Source organism: Papio anubis, chromosome 16, assembly GCF_008728515.1.
Source record: "Papio anubis isolate 15944 chromosome 16, Panubis1.0, whole genome shotgun sequence".
NCBI lineage: Eukaryota > Metazoa > Chordata > Mammalia > Primates > Cercopithecidae > Papio > Papio anubis.
In genome coordinates, this window is record NC_044991.1 from 67,929,805 (window position 1) to 67,954,237 (window position 24,433).

A 24,433-nucleotide genomic window follows, 5' to 3' on the forward strand; every position below is an offset into this window, starting at 1 on the left:
GCGGGATTCGCGCCGGACTGGACTGCAGCCGCTCCAACCAGGGGCGCGGTCCGGAGGGAAGCCCTAGTCCGGGCCCTGCGTGTGCCCCGTGCGTGCGTCCGGGTGTCTGAGCGTGCCTGTCTCTTGAGTGCGTCTCCGGGTGCAGGCGCCAGCCTGTCTACGTGGGACTGGTGCCGGCTTGGAAGACTCCCGGCGCTGGGAGGATTTTCCCCCGGGGATGTCAAGGATTGCGCGGAGCCCGAGAGCCGCGGGGAGCGGTGGGAACGTAAAAGGAGGATGACGGTGGCGGGGTGCCGCTAGGGTGGGACGTGCCAGAGGGCCTTGGGACTCAGTTCGCTTTTCCTGGGCTTGTGGGCTCTGGGGCATCACGGCGGGTCGGGCCGGCAGGCTACAGGCGGAGACATAGCCGGGGCTTGCCTGATGTGAGAGTCCGCCCTGAAGGCTCCGGAAGCCCGGGCCTCCTCCAAGCAGCTGCCGGCTCCGCCTGACTCTCGCCCGCTTGTGCCCCCGGCCTGTTAGTGCTCACTTGGTGGGTTGATGCGGGGACTGACAGTGACTCAGTGTCAGTCCCCGCACCATCAATATGGGTATCAATGTGGACATTAATGTGTGCAGGATGTATGTGTCTGTGTATCTGTGTGTCAGTGTGTCACTAAGACTGTGTTCTGGGATTGTCAGATTCTCTGAGAGGCAGCTGGTCACTCCAAACCGGCTTGAACCACTTTGTCTTCTGGATGCAATGCTGATGGTATTGGTCACTGGGTCAATGTCTGTGCTTCTGTGCTCTGGGGAAGAAAAGCCAACACTTTGGAGTTTGCAACCCTCCCCAGCTCAGAGACTAAGGATGGAGAATGCCAGTCCGCTTGGTACGATTCCAAAGGGAGTCAGGCCACCGGATTTAGGGTCTCCACCAGCCAGGCGTTCGTGATATTTTTGGTCTCTGGAACCATGCCGTGGGGTTTCCTCTGGCACCCCACCTGAGCGAAGCCTCTTTCACCGCAAAGAGGATACATGTGTACACGTGAAGACGTTCTGTGCAGGAGCATGTGCGTAGGAAGTTACCCAACTAATCAAAGCCCCTTGCTCCTTCATTCATGCACGTGGGGGCAAAGGTACCACAGAGCCAGGCTCAGCTGCCTCCTCCTCCCAGATCACAGCCAAAGCCTTCCCCAGCAGACACATCTTCCATCTTCCCGCCATGAAAATCAACTGGACCTTTGAATTAAATTCGAGCTAGAATCTCAAGCTTCTCTCCTATTGAACAACACCAACACACTCTATAAATGTACATAAATGTTAATGTTATCTGTATCCTTAATTTTTAGGTCCCCTTCCTCTTCTCTAGACCTCAGCCTTCACTACTTCCAGGCTTCCAGGGATCCAGGCCAAAATTTCCTGTTAGTTTCACTCTCCCATTCCTTCTCCCAACTCAGATTCCCAGCTGGGGCTCCACTTCTTGGGTCTATTATATTTCCCAATTAGGGTTCTGAAACTCCATGAGCCAGAGAACTCCAGGGACTAAAGGTTAAGCCTCCTGGACTGCAGATAATGAGTCTGAGGATGCCGGAGCCCCTCGGAGCTTGCCATTGCCAAAGGATCACAAAAACTCTACAGGGGTTGGAGATCCTACTCCGTGTCCCAGAGGCCAACCCTGAGTTATAGACAGGACTCCAAGGAGGCTGGGAGGGGTTGGGGGGTGACCTAGGTGGGCTCCACTCTTCCAAGAATACAGAAAAGGAAAGGTTCTCGGGCCACCTCCCAGTCGGGGATCTCCAGGATGCAGCTGAAGCTGCTGCACTAGAGTGATGACCCAAATCCCTCCAACACCAATTCGAGGAGCCACTAAAATTCAGACTCGGCCACACAGTGCCCATCTGCGGAGCTGAGGAATCCATGCCTGAGTGCCAGTGCACCCCAAGGCATACTACCCTCAAAAACACAAGTCCACACAGAAGGGCTTCCTGCCTGGGGGATATTGCACCCCAAGATCTAGTGCTGGGTTGTACCTGCTTCCATTAGCTTTGGGGTGAGAGACAGGCCCCATTCAGAGAAGGCATCTGGCTCTGGGCAGCTCCAGTTGCTCCCAGAGAGATGCGCTGGGTAGGAGAAAGGAGACTTGCACCCCAGGCAGGAGGGCAAGGGCCGTGGTCAGCTGGGCCAGAGAGCCAAAAAGACCCAGCTTCCTCATCAAGGTGGCAGCTCCTGGCTTCCTAGTCTCCATCAATCACTATATCAGAACAGACAGACTAGCAAGTCAGTTCTGGTGGCCAAGCCTGAAAGCACTGAAAAAGTGGCGTGTGCCCCATATCCAGGGACTCAAGGCTGTTTGGACCTGTGCCCTCTCAGCTCACAAACCAGCTCTCTTGACCCGGGTCTGTACCTAGGGTGGGAAGCAGAAAACACATTTGAGGCTCATGTATACACACACTCACACACTCAAGGAAGGGCTTTACTAGGGCTTGGTTTGCTACTCCATTGGCCACGGGGTAAGAGTAACCCAAAGTTGGTGTGACTCTTGAGGAAGCAAGAGAAGAAAGTCAAAATCATGCGAATGCAGAGTCCTCTAAATAAACACCATTTCCATGGTTTTAATAAGCAAAATAGGAAACCATTTTAATAACCAAAAAACAGAAACCAGTCTGAATAAAACTACAATAGACTAGGTTTTAATATTTTCATATCATAAGCAGGGTTTGAAATTGATCCCTTATTTTACATGAAATAAAAACAATTTCTGTTGCGGCAGGTTTGATTTCAACACAGTTGAATCTGTAAAAACCAAAGCTCGTTTCTGATGCAGGACAAATATCCACAATATTTAAAACTGCAAGCACCATGCGGTTCATACAATCTTGTTATTACTGTTAATTTATCAACTAATACAAACTCAAAAATGCATCTGGCCAGCAGCGCCAGCAATTTCAAATGGGAACTTAAAAATACACTTTTATTTTGGTATTTTTGTCAGTGCAACTTAAATCCTTTTACTGACCTGCAGAAAAAAAAAAAAGTAATAATAAAGAAAAACACCCATGTCTTCCCTATAACTACTATACAACTGAAGAATTGAAGGGGGAGGGGGAGACACCATCAAGAACTCTTCTTACTATTTCAAAAGCAGAGAAAGAAACACAATGCACTGGTCTAAAGAACACACTTGAAAGTTGCAAAATTACTTGCCAATGTTTGGGTTTCTGGTACATTCTGAGCGTGGCAGTTGGTTCAGTGCAATGTCTGCTTACCAGTGCACTGCCAGGGTCAGGGATGGCTAAGCCTCTCACCCTAAGAGCGCTGTGGTTCCTACAATTAGCGCAGGCCCAGAGGGTTCAGAAGGGACCTCAGGGTGATTCTGGTTACAATAAAAAGCAGAGGGGAGGATCTGTTTTCCTTTCCTTTCCTTTCTTATTAAGGGTGTCATTTTGACCATAAAGACAAGGCTGGAGTCCAGTACACTCTTCTGGGGTGCGGAGCTTGGCAGCTTCCCTGCCCTGCCCTGCCCTGCCCTTGTACTTGGGAGCTGGGACCTCTCGGTTCTCTCTCTCAACACCAGCAAGGTTGAAAACTAAAGCAGGAGAGAAAAAAGAGGACCGAATGGGGGTAAGGGAAGGAAAGAAAACACGCAACTTCCAAGTGTGCCCCAAGACAAAGTTGTTTTCTGATGTAAAATGCCTGGAACTTTTTCTTTTTTTTTTTTTTCTTTTTAACTTACAAACAAAAATACCATAATCATAAACCCAAACAAAGACCCTCAGCTTGCTGCCATGTTCTCTATGCGGTTTGGCGGGGCGGGTATTTACAAGCCTACAGCTGGGACTGAAACCCCGCACGCAGCGCCGGAGTTTCCAAACTGCGATCCCTTCTCACCCAAAGAAACAAGGGGAGTATGATCCATGATCAACAACATGCTAAAGTTAAACAAGAAAATGGTACAAAATAGAAATTATTACCATACATGTCCAGCATGCAGGATTAATATTTTTAATGCAGATTTTTGTATTTTTCTATATAATCGAGCAGGCAATAAAACTGATGAGATTTGGGCGCCGAACGTCCTAACTGAGGCCCGTGTCTCAGGGCTGAGAGCCAGTGTTCTCCGAACTCTGACAGACAGGTCCGTCTGTCCTTCCTTCTTTCGCTCAGCCTCGCCTCTCGCCTGCCGGGACGCCAGAGTCCCTCTCCTCTCCTCGTTGCTCTCTTCCTGGCGCGGACTACGCTCCGGGCCGCAAAGCAGCGGTCCCGGCTTAACGCGCAAAGTTCAGAAAGCCAGGAGTCTCCAGATGGCCTTGGTGACTTCTCGGGACTACGCCTCGCGGCCCTCCAGCCTGAAGAGAAGTTACTCCGGGACCTCCCACCCTCTCGTCTCTCTCTCTCTCAGGCTCTGCTCGAGTCTAGGAGGCGGCGCTGGCGTGCGCTACTCTCGCCTTAGCCAAGGTCCCCTGCCCGCCCGCGCGCCCGCCCGTCGCCCGCGGCCCGCGCGCCCTTCCTCCCTCTCGCTCAAGTCAAACAGGTCAAGGTTGGGGCCGCGGCAGGGACAGGGTCCGGGGTAGTGTGGGACTGGGGACATAGGACAGGGAGTCCGGGCCGGGGCAAGGGCGGGGGCCGGGACCGGCCACGACTCACAGAAAGAACTCGGGAGAGGAGGGGCTGTCGCTGGTGGAGCCCGCCTCCCTGAAGCCGGAGTTGGCGAGTTTCTCGCACTTGACCTTGTAGGCGTCTCTCTCGCGGGCCAGCCGGGACACCTCCTGCTTAAGCTGCTCCACCTGCTGAATGAGCTGCGTCTTCTCATTCTCCAGGTGGTGCTTCTGCTGGACGCGTTTATACCTGCAAGACTGGGCGTAGCCCCGGTTCTTCAGGGTCCGCCGCTTCTGCTTCAGGCGGATCACCTCGTCCTTGGTGAAGCCCCGCAGGTGGCGGTTCAGCTCGCGCACGGACATGGACACGAGCTGATCGTCGGAGAAGCGGTCCTCCACGCTGCCGTTACCGCCCGCCGCCGTCGCCGAGGCCGTCGCGTGCGGCCCGGGCCCAGGGTGGCTAGTGGGCAGCTGTTGCGCCGGGCTAGCGGCGCTGGACGGCGGCGGTGACGCTTGGTGATGATGGTGATGGTGCGGGTGAGCGTGCGGACCCAGCTCGTCGTGGGCCACGCCAGCGCCCGGGTACGCGTGGTGCGGGTGAGGGTGGTGGTGATGGTGGTGGTGGTGAGCGCCGCGAAAGCTGTCGAAGCTTTGCAGCGGCTGTGGCACTGGGTGCGAGCCGATGAGCGCTTCCACCGCGTCCTCGGGCGTCAGGTTGAGCGCCTCGGGGTTCATCTGCTGGTAGTTGCTCGCCATCCAGTACAGATCCTCGAGGTGTGTCTTCTGTTCGGTCGGGCTGAAGCTGGGCGACGAGGGCACGGAGCTACACGGAGTGCTGAGCGGTGTGGAGGATACCGAGCCGGCTGGCTGCAGGCGCGTGCAGGGCCTGCCCGGACGCTCCGCGCGCCCCAGGGGCTCCTTCTTCACGTCGAACTTGAGCAGGTCGAAGTCGTTGACATACTCCATGGCCAGCGGGCTGGTGGGCAGCTCTGGCCCCATGCTCAGCTCCGCGGCCATCGCTGACGCGAGGCGCAGCTGCCGCTGCAGCCCGGGAAACTTTGCGGCCGGCCGGAGCGCGCCCAGCCAAGCGCGGGGGCGAAGAGCGGCGAGCCGGGGAGGCGGGGAGCGAGGGCGCAGCGGGCCGGGGCCGCCGGCCAAGCCTTTGTCTGGGGACGCGGCGGCGCGCCGGAGAGTCCCGAGGCTGCCTGCACCGCCCCAGAGCTCTGGGCTGTGCCCGCGCCGGGAACGGGCCGGGGAGAGTCGGGCGGAGTGGAGAGGCAAGCGGAGTGCGCAGTGGGGCTGAGGGGAGGCGTGGGGCGAGTGCCCGTTGCTCGCTCTCTAGCTCTCTTGCTCTTACGCTCTCTCGCTCGCAGCCGCTCGCAGCTCGGCGGTGCAGCTGTGCTGGATCCGGCGGCGCCGCAGCCTTTTATCGCCTCCTGATGTCACTGGGGTGCGGGGGCCCGGGCGGCCCGGTGCGCGGGCCAATGGCTGCACGGCCTCCGCGGCCCAGCGGCGCAGGGCGGGGCGCGCCTGACAGCTCCCCCGCCCCCCGCGTCAGCTGACTGGCGGCCCGAGCGGCCCTGGAGCCGCCGAGGCCTGGCGGAGCGCTGGAAAGGAGTGGGACGGCCACCCTGGGCCCACCCCTCTACCCTGCAGGTCCCGGCCCCCGCACGCTCGCCTGGAGTGCGCGCCCCACCTCTAGGGCAAGCCGCCGCTTTCCCCTCCTCGCGCGCTCTCCTCCCTCAGTTCCCTTTGCACCCCACCCCCAACCCATGTCACCCCCAAGGAGGCTCAGAATGAGTGCCGGGACAACGCCTCCTGGGCCCTTTGTTCCCAAGCGGCCCCCGCCCAGTGGGCGACGCTCTGTGTGTCCTCGCGGCTTCAGGCCGTGTGTGCCGTGCGTTCCTGTTTCTGGAGATCTGCGCGTATTTGTGTGTTGGCCAGGGCGGGCTCGAGGCTCCGAGAGTTGTGTTCAGACCCAACTCTTAACCTCAGGGGACCTTTCTCAGGCCAAGCGAGGGCCGTGCCCCTCCTGGCGGGTGCAGTGGCAGAGCCCTGAGATTCTACTCCATTGGCCCCGCCGCTCCCCGCGCTCACCCCACCCCACAATGTTCACAGTGAAGGCGACGGGAAAAGCAGCAGCCCAAAGGCTCTGAATTCCTTTCCCCCGCCACACGCACGGAATCCTGAGCGCCCGGAGCCTCGGGGCCGAGGCCGGCCCGGGACGGTGCTCGGAATGGCTCTCCACTGCTGGGGAGCCGGCCCTGTTTTTGTTTGAACGTTCTGTTACGATTAAGCAGATCCACGCGTCAACCCGCCGCGGAGAGGCTCAAACAGGCATAAAGTGCGACCCCAAGTGGCCACTGTGCGCAAAGGCGTCGCGACCGCCCGGCCCACTGCCGGAAGGCTTGGACGGCAACTCGGACCCAGCCAGGTCTCCCCTACCTGGCCCAACCCAAGCCAGCCCGGAACGCATACTGTGTGTGCAGCGGCGCCCAGGACAGGTTCCTTTCGAGCCACGTACAGGTCCTCGGGTCCCGACTTCGTACTCAGCCGCGAGCCTCGAGCAGCGAGCTCCGCGCTGGTCGCCCCTGTTGAAATTCCGTGCCCCAGCGTTCGGGGGTGCCCGTCGGCTGCTCCCCGCGCCAGAAGGTCCCGGGCGGAGGAGGGCCCGTAGCCAAAAGTGGAAACGCCACAGTGAAGCAGCCCAGGGCTACCGGGTGAGAAACCTCCCCGGAGGGCAGACGGGGAGACCGAAGCGCACCGCACTAGGCATCCAAACCAGGCTTGGGAGCCGCGAACCCTCCCTATCCAGATCCAGGATGGCTAGAATTAACGGGTTCTTCCTGAGACCTCAGCTCAGGCGCCAAAACCGGATAGATCGCGAATTCGCTGGACCCGGAGACCCGACCCGCCTCCCGCGTCGCCTTCTGCTTTCCAGCTTTGGGCGCGCGCAGCGAGAGGCAGGAGAGGCGCGCACTGGGTGAGTGAGTCCCGGCCACTGTCTGCGCTGGACCAGCCCGACTGACCCCGCGCGTAGGGGTCGCGTGAGCCACACCAGTGCAGACGCACCTAAATGATTTTTAAATGTTAGAAGGTAAAATATTTGCCTCCCATTAATCTGAAAACTCTCTATTCTCTTGCGCCCTCGGAGAGGCTGGGGTACGGCGTGGTATTGGGTCGCCTATTTTTAATAAAATGAGTGTATTTTAACTAAAACTTGAACTCAGTCTTGTGGGGTGGCAACCTAAATGCTGGAAGGGCGCGTCTACAACCCTCTTGGAGAAGCGTGCTCTCCGCAGAAATGAGTCGGCCGCCTTGAGAGAGAGCCTGGGCGGTGCCGCTGCGCAGCCCCTGCCAGAAGCTGGGGGTTGGGGACTCGCACCTTGTAAATGTCCTCGTCCTGTTTGAACGCGGTGTGAGCACACTCGGACCATGGCTCAGGGGAGAACGTTTCCAAACCACTCGGGATCGGGTGTCTCGGATCTGTGCAGACTATGTATGGCTCCGGACTCAGGTGGCCAGGGCGGGACAAGCACGCCGGACTCTCTTGGTCCGGACTGGACTAGAGCTGGTAGCACCCTCCCTCAGGGTCCTAAGAGACCTGTGGCTCCCAGAGTGTTTCTGCCACTGTGGACTTCTGTGCGGGCACCAAGGCGAACAGGCCAAGCTGTGACCCACTCCACCCCCGCCCGTACGTCCGTCGACTCTGCCTGACACTCGCGGGCGAGGACTGGCGTGGCCCATTGAGGCCCTGGGGATTCCTGAGGCCCCAGGTCTGCGGTTCCGAAGTTCCTGTTCTCCCGCGCGCGGCCTGCCTCCGTCTCAGGGTCTCTTGGACTCGGGCTTTGTCTGGGCAAGCGCGCTCCTCTTTGTCCCTGTGTCTCTGTCTCTGTTGTGGTCACTCCCTTCGCCTGGGCTTTGACTGAGGTATCTCTGCCCATCCCCAGGCTCACTTCCCCACCCAAATCCGTTTCTCTGCCCCTCTCCCAGCTTAGCCACTCCCTCCTCTGCACGCCCGCCAACCTACCCCACCAAAAAAATGTTGGAAACAGCCCTACCCCTGCCAGTCTGTGGGTGAATGACGGAGACACGCAGGTGGCCAAGGAGTTAAGGCCGCTGCTGCGCAGCTGACCCCACTTCATGGCCCGGCCTCCCCCACCGCGGTTACTGCTGCACTGATCAGTAGGGTCTTGGAGCCCCAGGCCCTATGGCCTCCAAATCCCGACTGCCGTCGCAGGATGCCGCTTCTCATCTCTGGGGTATCTGGATCAGCGTGCCGGGCTCCCCGGTCGTGGGTACACAGCAGTACCCGGAGTCTTCACCCTATCCCTAAAACGTAGGCAGGGTCGAGGTGAGGAGGGTGGGGGGTTACTACTGTATCCCCATTGACTGGGAGTCCGACACGCTGAAAGAAAAAAAGAAAAGGGATGGTGGAAGAAGTGAAGAGTCGAGGAGGAGAAGTAAAGGGAGGCCAGGAGCCACGCGAGCGGTGCGCGGAGTCCCAAGGCACACTGAAGGAAAGTCGGGGATTTTGCGGCAGCCACAGCCCCTCTAGTGAACAGCTTGTTGTCTCTAGCTGCCAAAACTCCCATTTAAGGTGCTTACCCAAGAGCGACCTCCTGTCTACCCACCCCAGGTTGGGCCAGAGGCTATGCCTCTGGGACGCACCGCCTCGGGATTCTTTAGTTACAAATGGTAATGGAGGAAGCTCTGCAGGGTCCGAGCCGCCGCAGAGCCTTGGAGCATTCGGGGTAGGAGTAAGGGAAGAGGTTAATCCCTAAGGGAGCGTGGAGCCTAGTCAGTCGCCAGGTGTGAGGTTCGCCGCGCTGCCCTCGCTGGTCCCCACTCAGCCAAGGAAATAACTCCAGAGAGGCCCGGCGGCGTGCCCTCCCGTGCGCCTGCAAACCAGAGCGGCACTCCTGGCATCCGCATTCAGCCCGAAGGTGTGCCGTTCACCTTCGGCGTTATTTCCCTGAGGGTTGCAGGGGGTTGGTGAGCGAGACGGCGTCTCTGTGGACGCATGGGTGCTGTTGGAGACGTGCGGGAGGGGTGTGTTCGTGCGTGTGTTGTTTGCGCGCGCGTGTGTTGGTGGAGAGGCGCAGCAGCACGCGGGATGAGGGAGCGGGAAACTTCCAGCTTCAAAGCTCGGTGGGCTCTGGATCGCGGAGTCGCTAAGCAGAGGCCAGTGGTCAAGGGCCTCAGAGGCAAGTTCTGCCAGGGAGGGTCCCGAATCAGGGCACCCCCACCTCCCGCCCGCCTCAGGAGCCTGACTTCTGCCTTTGCATCACCCAGATGTAGTGTCACCTGTCTTTTCCAAGGAGCCCTCAGGTCTGTGCTACCTTTTGTGAGGCTCAGTGGAAAAGTATTCTGTTGCTCCCATTCCATGGGATCCGCCCAAAGTCTATGGGACCCAAAAAGAGACAGGAGGGTTTTCTGGGGGATTTTTGTTTTTGTCTTCCTTTTCCTCTTCCCAAAGGCAGCTATCACTTCCACTTTCCCTTGCCCCATACAACTGCTGTCAGATTCCAACCCAGTGCTTCTAAAAAGGTATTCTTGGGTTTCTAGGTCCTGGTAGTCTTTAGGCAACCAAAAGATTCAGAGGGTCCCAGTAGGGAGCCAGAGTTACACTGACTGTGAAGATCCTGGCTGTCTCCCCTGGGGACCAGGGACTACTCCCCAATACATGCACAAATGTGCACGCGAGCACACACACACACACACTTAGGGGTAGGAAAGTGTTATTAAAACTATTTCACTGTTGTTTTTTTTTTTTTTTTTTTTACTGTGTTTTAATGTGACCAATAAATAATTTTAAATTACATATGTGGCTCACATTCTATTTCTGTTGGACAAGGCTGCATTAGATAACCACTGGGCAGTATTGCCTCCAACACAGATGGGATATTTGATAATAGTCACTCTCATTTGTATAGGGAGTTGCAAAGCCTTTTCTCATTCACCTTTTTGTTTTGTCGTTGTTGTTGTTTGTTTGTTTGCTTTGTTTTATTTTTTGAGACAGAGTCTCGCTCTGTTGCCCAGGCTGGAGCCTGGAGTACAGTGGCGTAATCTCAGCTCACTGCAACCTCCACCTCCTGGGTTCAATCGATTCTCCTGCCCCAGCCTCCCAAGTAGCTGAGATTACAGGCTCCCACCACCACATTCAGCTAATTTTTGTATTTTTAGTAGAGACAGGGTTTCACCATGTTGGCCAGGCTGGTCTCCAACTCCTGACCTCAGATGATCTGCCCACGTCAGCCTCCATCATTCACCTTTTCACTCAACTCTCACAACTCTGTGAAGTAGCAACTATTATTATCCCTATATTAGAGAGATAGGTAGGCAGGGAGATAAGTGGGTGGATGCAGATATATCACAGTGTCTTAAGAGCATTTTGCATGTCAACTCATTCAGTCCTCACAATTGCCCTATGAGATGAGTAGGATTATCTCCATCTCAAAGAATAAGCCTGGAGAGGTTAAATGATTTATTTACAGTTATACAGCAGTGATGAGCTGGAACTTCTGGTCCCAAGTCCAGTGCTCTGAATACTATGAAGTGTGTGGTCTCTGTGTCAACTGAGTAGCATCCTGGGGATTCTGGTGTCAGTACAGTGCTTCTCCACCTGTTCTCTGGGTAAAGATTTTCAGTTGCCCACAGGATTAGTGACTCTGTTCACGTCATGGCTGAACCTTTACCAAGTGCCAAGTCCCTGCCAATAATTCGATTATGAGGGCAATGTTTAATGTGCCTTCTTGTCAGTGGCAGTCAAACTTCTCTTTCCCTTTTCTCTTCCCTGACTGTGGGGCTGGAGAGAAACCAAAGCAGGGTTACTGGCCAAAGAAGAACAACTTTGCAGAGTCCTCTCATCCTGTCCTTTACCCTTGGCCTCAGCCTGGCCTCTGATCCTTGGTCCTGCCTCTGGTCTGAGTTTGACCTTCAGTCCCTATTCATACATCCCTAAATATCAAAGGAAAGAGACAGAGAAAGAGAGGGGAGAGATGATTCAGTGCTGATGAGAATCTCACTGCTACTCAAAGCCACTGTCCAGTGAATGATAACCAGGACAATTCCCTTCCCACTACACCTCCCCCACCCATGACCCCAGAGCCAGTGTCAGGAATTCTGAAACCTCATTATTGCTCCCCAGGGCTGAGCCCCTCACCTTCCATAGTCCAACTATTGCCTCTCCTCTATCCTTTCACAACAGAGATCCACCAGATCTCTCTGGTTCTTCATCTAGTACCTTAACCTTCATCCAAGCCACCCTTATCTTTTCCTTAGAGGATTGCAGAGGCTTTGGCTGTAGACTTTCTGCTTCTCCACAGGGCAGTAGAGATCATTTTTAAATGAATCTGATCATTCCCCCTCTCGTACCCCCTGGCTTAAATACAAATCACTTTAACACTTGGAAAAAGAACCAAATTCCTTGGCATAGCCTTCAGGCCATGGATGGTCTACCCTTGTAACCCTCTCCCACCTCATCTTGCTGCATCCCCCATCACAATGCTCCAGGCACACTGATTTATTTAAATTCTTCCACAGCCCAAGCTGTGTTCTGCCACAGGACCTTTGCACATTCCATTCCCCTGCGTACAATGAGTCAATCGCTTGTTTCTGAAGAACTTAGAAGATATGTTCTATGGATCTTCCCAGGCCTTGCAGGGACTTGGGTGTACCTAGGCATGCGAGTGGGGTGAAAAGCCTATTAGCAAGGACAAGGTCCTGGTCATTCTAGGGAAATCCCACACACTGGAGTCGTAGGGCAAAGCTTGTACCTCCATTTCATCTTTCTTCAACCGGGATCAGGGCAGACCTCAGGTTTGGGAGAGGCTTTAGGAAATAACACATGGACGTTCAAGGAAATGATATGGTCAGCTAGTCCAAATGTTTTACACTTGAGAAAATGGGTTACAAATACAAATTTGTGAGCCACAGTCTGATTTTATAGGTCTGAGTGGAGCCCAAGAATTTGCATTTTAATAAGTTCCCTGGGTGACTCTGAAGCCCGGAGTCCAAGAAACACACTCTGAGAAACTAGATGGAATTTGATCATGAGCTCCCAGAGGAAGTCTTCAGGAGGCAGAGTTGTCTCTTTGTCCTCAGTAGCCAGTGCAATGCCCATACCAGGAGGAACTCAATTACAAGTATGGAAACAATGAAAGAATAAATGAAATTAACAACTAGGCAAAGGCTGATCTTCCTTACAGTGTGAGGTCTCTGAATTGTCAGGCCTTTTCTGCACACCCTCCAGCCCCCTCCTCTCCCTTAGTTAACAGTCATTCCTGAACCAATCCTTCTTTCTTCCTCCTGAGGCCAAGGACCAACTCAGGAAATTTGCATGATTTGAGTTATCCTACCCCACGGGCCTCCCTGCTTTCACTTTCTTCCTCCTTTGTCTGGATGCTCTTCAAGGGCCCCGAATTCCAGCTTCTACTACATGCTCATCACCGCATGGAGAGCAAACTTCTCAGGTACAGGGGAAGTAGATGGCACCCTCCCACTGCCCTGGGACCTGCTGCCTGGGAGTGGTGGAGGAAATAATGCTGATTGTCTGTGTCAAAGCCCAGACTGCATTCAGCCAGGAGCTGCTGTGGTCATTCAATCTCTTTTTAAAACAAATCACAGAAGATCACATTCTCATTGTGAAAAAATGCAGCAATGTAATTTTAACATCTATGTCTAGAGCTACAGCTTGCCTTTGATTTTTACTCAGCAAATGCTCTGTCAATACATGGAGATCTACTTCTTTTTAACTAATGCATAGCATTCTGTCCAATGGATGCCCTATAGTTTTTTTATCTAGGCCATATTGATGGACACTTAAGCTATTTCTAATCTTTCACTATTGCAAACAATGCTGCAGCTCAGCTTTCTACATGTGCCTTTCTGCACATGGGCAAACATTCCTCTAGAAAGCAAGAAATAAAATTGCTGGGTTGAAAGATGTGTGCATTTTCAGTGTTAATAATGTCAAATTATCTAACAAGATGGTACCTATTTCATTTACAATCAGAATGGAAAACCTGTTTCCCCATAGCCACACCAACAATGAATTTCATCTTTTACAAGGAATTTCAATTTTACAACCAGTGCTGGGAGATGAGGGTTCAAGGATAAACATGGCTTCTTTCCTCCCCTCCAGGACATTGCAAACCTTGCCATTGTGACATGAAAGGTGTTGTGATAGCAGTATGTCCACAGTGCTGCTGGATCCCAAGTAAATGATCCCTGGTTCTATTGGAAGAAATGGGGAGGGTGGCAGAAAATGCTGCAGAGAAAAGGTGACACTTGGTTAAGGCTTTGAAGGCTGAGCAGAAATTTGCCAAACACAGAAATGCAGGAATAGCTGGTGGTAGGACTAGTCCAAGCAAAGGCATGGAGCAAAGGCTCTGCCTCATGCACTTGGGGAGCTATTTCAGGGAGGCTGGAGACAGAGATGAAGGCTTCTGCAGGAGCCAACACTCGAAGGACCTTGAATGCCATGTCAAAGGGTCAGTATTCTGTCCTGAGGGCTAGAAGGTCATCTCCACATGGGAAGGCATCTTTTTTGGTGGACTGTCAGGCACATAGTAGGTGCTCAGTAAACACGTATGGAAATAAAAAGGAGAATCTCAAAGGTATTTAAGCAACATGCTTAATTATCTTTAATCCCTCACGGAGACAAGGTGCGTTCCATGCCAGGGACTGAGATCCAGGCTTCATTCTAGACACTGGAGAGGTGGCACAGACACACTCAGCTCAGGAATTCTTTCCTGGGTTGCAGCCCCCCTCCCGGCCCTGTGCCAGGTCCCTTTCACCTCTGCCCGTTAGAGATTGCTTTTGGTTGCTGTGTTGACAACCCCTGTTTCTGTGTTTGGAGCGGCTGTTCAGTGCCATTTCCTGATTTAATATCAGCGCCAGCATACAGCAAGGATGCACAGTTAGCAGTTTTTGCTCCAAGTATTTTTCAAGTTCCCTTCTGATGTAAGGGTTGGGTTTGCAGCTTCCCTGATCTCACAGAGCAGGGAGGGAGAGATTGGGGGAAGGAACTGGGAGCCAGAGGTGGGAGAAGAGGACCCTGAGAAGATTCATCTAGTCCAGCTGAGCTGAGAGACTCCAAGCTGCTTCTGCAAGGGGATGGCAGAGGGATCAGCAAAGACAGGGCAGGCTGAAGGGTTTCCTGGAAGGTGTGGCCTCTGAAGCAAGGCTGCTGTTACCCTTCTGTGTGGGCATAAAGATGTACCCGTGTCTGTGAATATATGTCTCTGTCACAAAAACAAAGTGCTAAAAAGGTTAAATAACCTAACATGATGCAATTCAAAGCACCAGGAAATGAAAACAAAATTGGTCCAAAGCAAAACTTAAGGTTGGTGCAGGTCCCAGTAGTGCTCAGTTTTTCAGGGTTTGGGGTTGTTTTTGTTTGTTTTTGACTGAGCATCTACTATGCCCAAGGACTTCTTCAGGGCTGAGTGCTCATCCTCTTCTGATGGAAACAGATCTTTTTCACTACATTATGGCCAATGCAACAATGAGAGCATGCTCGGGGACTGTGCACACACAGGAACACACACCCACATTTGAGGACAAGACACAAAAAGAGACTGGGCACTTCTTCACCAGAGTCCTTGAAGGCCTGCACTCCCCCCAACCCCACCTATAGACACCTCTGTGACCTGCTGCTTGGGCTCCATTCTACCTCTTCTACCCTACCACCCACCTGTTGGACTCTTCTCCAAGACCTCCTGTGTCATTTGGGGTCTTCTGAGAAGGAGAAGCCAAAACAGGATTCTATATGTAAGAGGTTGATTGGGGGACACACCTGTGAAGTATAAACGAAGAGAGGGCAAGAGGAGACAGGGAGAGCCTTCAGACTGACCACGATGTTGGTCTCACCCCTGTGAAAGGAGAGGAGGAAGGAAGGAGGATGTGGAAGGAAGAGTCTTAGACTGCAGCACTGCTCTAGGAAAGTTGCAACCAGGATCATGCCACCCAGTCATGGCAGACTTCCCCAGGTAATGAAATTAGCCCAGCAAACATCTTATTGTGTGTTTTCCACATGTGAGGGACTGTATTATATTTAGCTTGCGTCATCTCACTTAGTCCTTCACAATAACCTTAACAGACAGGTACTATTTTCATTATTACCCCATTTTGTAGGCTGAGGCTTAAATAAATTAAGTCCCTTGCCAGAGGCCACAGGTTACAAGTGACAGAGGAAAGATTCAAAGGCTACTTGACTCTAACTATTGCTCTGGACTACTGTGGCCAGGAGGAGGCTTGGAAAGGGTAAGTGGGAGGCTCATTTCTCTCTTTGCACCCATCTCTCCTGCTTATGGGCCTTGGGATGTGTTTCAGCACAACCCCCAAGAAGGCTTTTCTGGTCTCATCAGGGCTGATGCCAGCTCATTCCAGGCTGGTCTGCCAGTCAGGCCCAAGCAGATGGCCCGGAATGCTCACCTGAAATAGGCACTCTTCAGCAGTCACACATGTGCTTTTTTCTTAGGCATTACCTCCTCCAGGAAGCCTTCCTGCTAGCTGGCCCATGTTTCCATACCTTATATAGACACTTTGCCCAGAGCCTATGTTACATCTGTGTCCACCACCAAACTCAGCCTCTCTAGGACCCAAACCAGGTCTGAGTCATGTCAGCACCCAGCACAGGAGGGCATAGAACTGGAGAGACAGCAATACAGGCACCTGGTGCTTGGACAAAGGAACGTGTCCCAGGGGCATCAAGAAGACACCCTTAAAGAGCATGGGTCGTTGTCATGAAAGCCATTGCTTTAGCCTTCAGATGTGCAGCCTGCACTCCCTGGCCTGGCTGCCAGGGGCCTCACCAACCCCCAGGCAGGGTTAACAATTGAGCTTCTCGTTTCTCTGCAGCATATAACACCTCCCACCCTCACCTCAACTTCTCTTGGGGGCCAGGCCCGGGCTTATACCCTTGCTTCCCAAAGCTTCAGCATCTGCTGGCTGCCAGTGGCACAGTGGGTAGCCCCAGCCAAGGAGGAGAGTTATTTTTATTTATTTCTTCTTAATCATGAACTTAATTTAGCTGCTAATCAGGTTACCATGGTGACTTGCACTGGATTTATAGCAGTTTCCTAAAGTGCCTTTTTCACACTCTTTTGGTAAATGAATAAAATTTGGGTGATGCGCAAAGCGCATAAATATTGGGTGTCCTAGAAAAAGGTCAGATGCATCCGTTTTGTATTTGCCTTTTGCCCTGACTAATCAGGCGTAAGAAAGAGCCATGACTGTGAATAGACTCCAGGTTCCTCTCCTCTGCCCTCTCTTTAAAACCTTTAATGGATCCCTACTGCCAACCAGGTAAAGTCTGAGATTTTTGCAGTGCTTTCAAGGCCTGCCCTTCTATCCTCCCTTCACTGACACTCTACCTTCCAATTCTCCTGTGCTGTTTCTTGCATGCTTATGCCTCTCTGCTTTTGCTTGTTGTGTGCCCTGATCTGGAAAGCCCTTCCCAGACAGCAGGAAAGCCCTCAGCCTTCTGAGATCTCCAGAAGGGTGAATTCCTCTCTCCTCTGTTCCGGGAATGACGGTAGCCTGGCTTGTCTGAGAAAGATTTTCCCCCTTGTCTTGGGACCACTCCCATCCCTGTGTGCTACTTTAGAAAACCTTTGCGCACTCTTATTGTCTCCACTATTGCTTGGACAGGGGTGGGGGGCTATAGTGCTGGCCAGTCCAGGAGAGTGGGTCAGGGAAGCAACAAGGAGATGAAATGAGGAATTGGTATTTTGACAGCTCTCCGTATTTCACTGTGTGGGAGCCTCACCTCATATTCTACCCAGGTGTTTGGGAACAGAGGGATCATCCCATGGGCTCAGAAGCACTTCTGCCTTAGGCCTTCTGCAAGCCCCCCCTTGTGGCTTCCAGAAGGGACGGTGTCTCCAAGCTGGAGACCACAGTTTCCAGGTTTCCCTTGAGGACCTTGGGGCCGGCTGCCAATCAGTCTTGGGATCAGCCACAATCCATTAGCGAATGCCCAGGGCTCAAGGCGCCAACAGAGCCACCAGGCGTCGGCGCCAGATCCTACTCAGGGAACCCAAAGCCACCTTCAATTATTGTCTTGGCCTTTATAATCAGACAAGCTGGACCCACAGACCATAGGCTATTTCCTAGGCTCAGAAACCCCACCAGCCCCAGTTCTGGCACTCTGAGCTCACCAGGCACTCTCCAGGCTAAGATATACATGCAACCCAACAGGAGACCTATCTCCCTGAACCACTTGGGTCACAAAAGGAACCACCTGACCCCTTTGCAGCAGCCCACACTGCAGGTAAGGCTACGTGAGTACATTAAATTACCACCCCTCTCTGAGCCTCACTTTCCCATCTGGAAGGTAGAGCTGTATTCATGGCAGTTGCACTGCCATCAGTGATCATGGGCTTACTTTACTTCTGGCCTTCGAAACGTGGAGTCAGAAAAACTGAGTTTGAATTCTTCCTCTGCATCTTTATTTGATTTTGCTTCAAGATTGAAGCCAAGGGAGAGGAAAGGGCTGTTTCCAGAATGCCTTTGGAAGAGTGAGATCAGCAGGCACAGACATTTACAATAGTGACCAAGAAGGGTACGTCTTGTGATATGCCAGGCAAGCCCTGAACAGCTGCACAACCTCAGCAGGCATGTTTGTCCATTTGTACCACCAGAGGAGTTCTGGCCAGAATGACTCAGAGGATCTGGGACTGTGGAGTAGACGTACAACTCTCTCCAACCAAGCATGGAAGGACCCAGGTATCCAGACACAATCACCCAAGGCTTGAGAGAGTCTGGAGTTCTAACCCTAGCTCAGTGGCAACCTTACTGTGTGATCTTGGGCAAGTCACTCAAGCTCACTGGGCTTCAGAGAGTTTCTCCGGAGACATGAATCCTTCCCAAATGGGGGTGAGACCTTATCTTCCCCAAACCCTTCTCCAGCATGTGAGTTTATGAAGCTGGTTCTGGCCCATCCAACAGCAATTGGGGGTGGGGGACAACATGACTTTGTAAAAAACTCAGAATAAAGCACAGTAAACCCTCCAGCCATTGGGGACTGCCTTACTCCACCCTTGCGCATACCTTAAGGTGAGAATTAACAGGTACCCATTCCTGGTAAGGACTTGACAAGCATCTTGCATGGAGAAAAACCAGGACCTCCTCATTGACTTGGTAGATGTTAGACAGCACTGTGTTTAAGAGCACAGGCTCTGGAGCCTGACTCCCTGGGTTCAAATCCCAGCTCTGTCATTTACTACCTGTATGGCCTTGGGCAAGTTACCTAACCCTTCTGTCTGCTCTTCCTCACATGTACAATGGGACTAATAGTAGCATATACCCCATTGGATTGTTGGGAGGATTAAGTGAGTAAATACACATTAGGCAGTTAGTGTTGAGGGTTGATGATTATATATCAAACATTTCTCCCACATATTAGTTCTCAAAGCTACTATTAGCCCCATCTTACACTCAAGAGAACTTAAATGCAAAGAAATTAACCCTCTTACCTGGTCCCTGTGCTCTCTGCTAGTGCATTTGCCATCAGACCTTGCTGCTCCCACTTCTGCTCAATATGATCAATGCTGTCCACTGACTTGTTTTGCAAAACAAGTTCATATAGCAATGGAAATAGAGAAGGGAGTTGGGAGTTAATTAGGGCAGGGTGAGCCACAGATCAATTTTAACATTGTTAAAGGAGAGATGACTAGACATTAGCATGTGATACAACAAGAACCATCACAACACCATCTACAAAGGCTTCTAGCCAAAAATGAAATACGACTCTGATCAGGCCTCTGGATCAAACTACCAATTTCCAGGAAACACAGGGATGGAGGAACACGTTAAACAACACCACAAGGAGGCGCTCAGCTGAATCTGGAATGTGAAACAATCTATGGGAGAATGACCAAAATTCATCAAGAAAAAAACAGCATTTAGAAAAGAGAAATAAATCACATTTTTAAATGTGAGAAAAAGGGAGCACTGTTATAAAGAAGCTTAAGAGACATATCAGTCTAATGCAATGTTTACAGCCTGACTCAAACTAAATGTAAAAAGGAGGTTTTGAGACAATTGGGAATATCTGAATCTCTACCGAATATTAAATGAATCGGGTTTTTCACTGGGTTAGATGTGACAATGATATTGTGGCTATGTTAAAAGAAATTGTCAGTCCTTATCTATTAACAATACCCCCTAAAATGTTTATACATTAAATGAGATGGTGTCTGCGATTTGTTTTAAATACTCCAGCAAAGAGGTGGGGATCAAGAGTGCGTGCAGGTTTACAGTGATTTTCTCTTCTTTTGTATGTTTGGAAAATGTCATAATAAAAAGTTTAAATGAAAAAGGAGGGCAGAGGATGAAGGCAGATCACTAAGTATGAAGAGTTGTAGGTATGGGTTTCAGAAACATTGGTAGTGAGTGACATTTGGCTGCATGGAGATGGGACGGGGAAAGCACTCAGCCCCTCATGCATTCTCAGGTCACCTGAGGGAAAATAAGCCTTTGCACACGAAGTTCATTTGTTTATTCTCTCACTCACTCTCCAGTTCATTCATCCATCATCCATCCATCGGTTCATTGTGCAGTCAACACACCTGTTTGTTGACAGCCTACAATGTACCAGAAACTGAGGATACAAAGGTGATCATCTCGTCCTTCTGGCACTTACGGTGAAGGCAGGAGAGTCAAACGCTTGTTAAATCTGCCATCACGCAGATACAGCTTCACAAAGCCTGAAAAGTCTGAGGTAGGAAGTGGATTGCATGCCGTCAAGAAGTTTAACATGGGCAAACAGGACTTGTTCTGGAGTGAGAGATGGTCAGGGAAGGTTTCTCTATAACATTTAAGCTGAGACTTGAATGACCAAAAGGAGATAGCCATGTAAAGGGAAGGGCATTCAGGCAAAAAGAAAGGCAAGAGAAAATGTCCTGAGGCAGGAAGGAGCCAGGGATTTTCAGGAGTGTTCAGTATACAATGGTTACAGCAGAGCAGGGAGCGAGACTCACAGGCTGGGGGGAACATCTGGGGCTGTTAACTGCTGCTCTTGAACGAAGAGAAATGTCTCTCCCATCCACAGAACATGTCATACAGACACGGAGGCCTCAGGCCAGATGACAGATGCTCCACCAGTTATCAAGACAGGTATGGGGAAAGTGCATGTGCATGTTAGAGCACTAGAGAAAATGTTCCACTTCCTTAAAGAATTTTAATTTGGGACTAGGGTGGAGAGGAAGGGAAGAAGGCGGCCCTGGGGCAGAGAAGAGGCTACTACAAAGGGAACCATCGGAATCGCTGAGTAAGTAATACTCCCAATTAGAGATTTAAAAACCAATGGTGAAAAGCAGTCTTGTGCTCAGCTCAGCCCTCCCTCCCTTGGCCAGCCTCAGTCAGGGAAAGGAAGTCGTAGCCAACTGTGGGGACAGTTGCCCAGTGATTTATGGCCCTGAGACAAAGGATCCCAAGGAAAGGCCCTGCGAAACTCAGACGTGTTGTTGGAACAATTAGAGCCCATCCATCTATTTGAGTCAGCACAGCATCCGGAAAATGGGCCTGGCCCGGGCTGAGCACCAGCTCTTCACGTGGGACTTCCCGCGTGGTGAACACACACAAGAGCCCAGCAGCTGGTGGGGGGAAAGCCCCATTTTTCAGATAAGGAAACTGAAGCTCTCAGAAAGACAACTTGCTCAAGGTCATCAGCTAGGAGATTCAAACTCAGATCTGTTGGAGTCCCAAGGCCACACTCTTTTTGGCATTTCTTACTATCTCCCTGGAAGTTTCTGCAGCTGCCCTGGGTGGCTGGTCCCTTAGGGGCTACTGGGCTCTTTCTTCAGTTTTCCAAGATGGGGCTGCTGTTGCCCCTGCAAAAAGGTTTGGCCCTCAGATCTCGATTCACTCTAAAAAGCTAAGCTGGTGTATCCAAAGCCAACAGCAGGTCCCTCTCCTGCAGAACAAAATGCGTAATTCCTCCTCTGGAACTGTGATTCCACAGAGACCTGGAAGGGGTCAGTAGTATCAGGCCCCTGCCTTCAAACTATGTACAGTGTTCTGGGCCCTTCTAAGAGCTGCATGTCAGAAGTACCCCTCAGGGCACATGCACAGCCCCGTGAGCTGCTTCCAACAGCTGCACTTCAGGAGTGCTGTGTCTGACTCAGCTCTGTGATCCCAGTACAGCGTCTGATCCAGAGAAGCACACAGCAAATGTTTGCTGAATAAAGGAACAGACCTTTGGCATTGGAGATATTGCAGCAAACCCAACTTTAGAAGAAAAAAAAAAAAGGATGGCTTATTAAAATAAGCTTATGGTACAATGTTCATTGTCAAAAGTGGATGATACAACCACATAGCAAAGAAGTCCCACAAAAACCCAGTATACATTTAATAGTGTAAAGTAACATGTATACATTTGTGCACTGTGAAAATTCTAGATTAAAATGTCAGCCAAAATATTAACAGTTCTATCACTGTGCAGTTGGCTTATGTGTAGTTTTATTTGCTTCTTGAATTTTTTTCCAAAATGTGTTATAAGAGCATGTGCTGTTTTCACAATAAAAAGGAAAAGCTGTAACTACTTTTTCCATAACATAATTTTTACATAATAAAGTTTAGGGTGCTGCCTGCCTCTCTGAATCCAGAGGCAGCTGCTGGGTGCCAGGAAAGGCAAAGATATTGTGTGAGCTCAAAGTCAGCTTCCTCAATCCACAGACCCCAGGGCCACAGGACCCACACTGGCCTCAGGAGCTGCCCATTCCCCGTCCGGGTCCTTAGGATAAGGAAAAACATGGATGCCAGACCTCACAGCCATCTGCCAAAATCTTACCACAGCCAGGTACATTTCTACGACTCGTTTCTCCATAAGCAAGTCAGTAAATCAAAGTGCATCTCATACACAAGGTGGGCTCTTTCTGGTAAAACACAAAAAAACTTAATCTTTGGTCCAGAAGCAGTAGATTGCGGCGGCAAGTCGGCAGCCAAAACCATTAATCTTTGCTGCGTTCCCCAACTGGCCCGAGTAGTAAAGAAGATAATACCCCAGCAGAATCAGTGACCCACTACAAATTGGTCCTGAAAGGTCCACCAGCATAAATAGACTTTTGCTGATCCAACACTTGTTAGGAACCCCAACAAAGAGACTATTGGCTCATCTGATGAGCCGCTTGCAAGGGGCCCTTGCAATGGCTGGTGATGGATGACCACCCTCCCTTGGAGGGGAAGACGCAGCTCCTGGTATGGGGCCCTTTCTCATCTTAAATTTGTCCTCAATAAATCACAGGTGCAGAGAAGCCGGCATCAGTTTCATTACACCTACATGCTCCAGTATCAATCACGCCACCATGGCGGCCTGTCTGGGCGCAGTTCATTTCAAGTGGCTGTTTCTGTCCTGATTCCGTTTCCACTGCAATGCACACCTCCAAGGGGCTGGGGCCTAGAGAACTGGAGGAAGAAGCTTTTCTGTAAAGGCCTATGCTTCCCTGGCCTCAGCACCTTCTCCATTAACTATTCCCCAAATGGGTGTCACTTGGAGCTTCATACCCAGTGCCTGTGCAAAGGGCTGAAGCCCCAGGATCAGAAAGACTTGTTTTTAGATAATAGCTCTGACATTTGCCAACTTGGAGCAAGTCATTTTACTTTGCAGAGGCTCAGCTTCCTTATCTGGAAAATGGGGCTAATGATACCTGCCTCTGGAGATGAAACAACACAGAAATAGTCGTAAAGGACCTGGCACAGCCTGGGCACAAAGTAGGATCTTCAGTTCATGTCAGTCCCAGCCCCTGCTCATCCCTGGCTAAGATGCTGGTTGAAGAGAAAGTATTGCAGGGATGACTGATCTTGCTCTCCCTCTGGTACTCAGGCCAATGAGAAAGTGGAAATTCTGTGGTTCCTCTTCGCTGTCTACCTTCCTGGACCATTCCTGGTGCCAGCAAAGGTATGTCGATTATGGCTCAGAATTTATGAGGATGCTGCCACAGCTCGTTTTTTGTCTTGTTCCTTTCATTGTAGGCAGTTAAAATACACTTAAAACTAAGGACACCAGAGAGCTCTCAGACCTCTTCTTAATGCACATAATCAAATACTTTAATGTCATTAAATGCATATATAAGGCTCATCATAAAAGCTGTGAACTTCTTTTTTAAAGAATCATAAATGGGAATAAATGGTTTCTTTTTAGGCAGGTCCTACGCCAGTTCGCCTACAACCACTAGAGGCAGGACGGAAGCATCCCTCCAAGCCTGCCCATAGGCCTCCTCCAGAGGGCACAGCCCAGCTCCCTCTGCCGTGGGGTGGAGTTCTCAAGGCCTAGTGGCAGCCCTGTAAATTGTTAACTAAATGAGTAGATCTTTGAGCAGAAGAGAGGGGAGTGCAAAGGGCCCTGCTCCTGAGCTGGTAAGGAATGTCAGACGGAACAAGCTTTTCAAAAAGACACTTCCATTCACTCTAAACCTACAAGAAAGCCAGAGTGACAGGGTCATTTATTTGCAGAAGAGCTGGGGAGGGGGTGGAAAGGGAGGCAGAGATAAGAAGAAGGAGGAGAGAGATAAGTAAAGGAGGGAGAGGCAGGGGGAGAGAGAGAAGGTTCACAAAGCAGGCAGAGAGGGAGACAGAAAAGGAGAGGGAGCAGGCTCTACCCCAGGGTCCAGTGTCTCATCCATCACCAGCCATTGCAAGGACCCCGGTGGTTCAGGGTCCAATGTCTTGGCACTGCATGTTGGCTCAGAATTCTGAGACAGAGCCTACAGAGCTGCATATATATCCAATACATCTCAGAGAACAGAATATAATAGCAGTATAATAAAGATCATCATGATGATGATGATGATGTTGAACATTTACTCTGTGTCCAGTCTGATGTCTAAGTTCTTTACCAGCATGACCTCATTTAA

General features: G+C 51.5%; 1 protein-coding gene across 1 annotated transcript; it reads right to left on the bottom strand.

The window, feature by feature from the left end:
* Window positions 1-2,562: 2,562 nt before the first annotated feature.
* Window positions 2,563-5,989, bottom strand: MAFB (MAF bZIP transcription factor B). Its single transcript, XM_003904741.5, has one exon. The coding sequence runs from the start codon at window positions 5,586-5,588 to the stop codon at window positions 4,617-4,619; it is 972 nt and encodes a 323-aa protein (XP_003904790.1). The 5' UTR covers window positions 5,589-5,989; the 3' UTR covers window positions 2,563-4,616.
* Window positions 5,990-24,433: the final 18,444 nt, after the last annotated feature.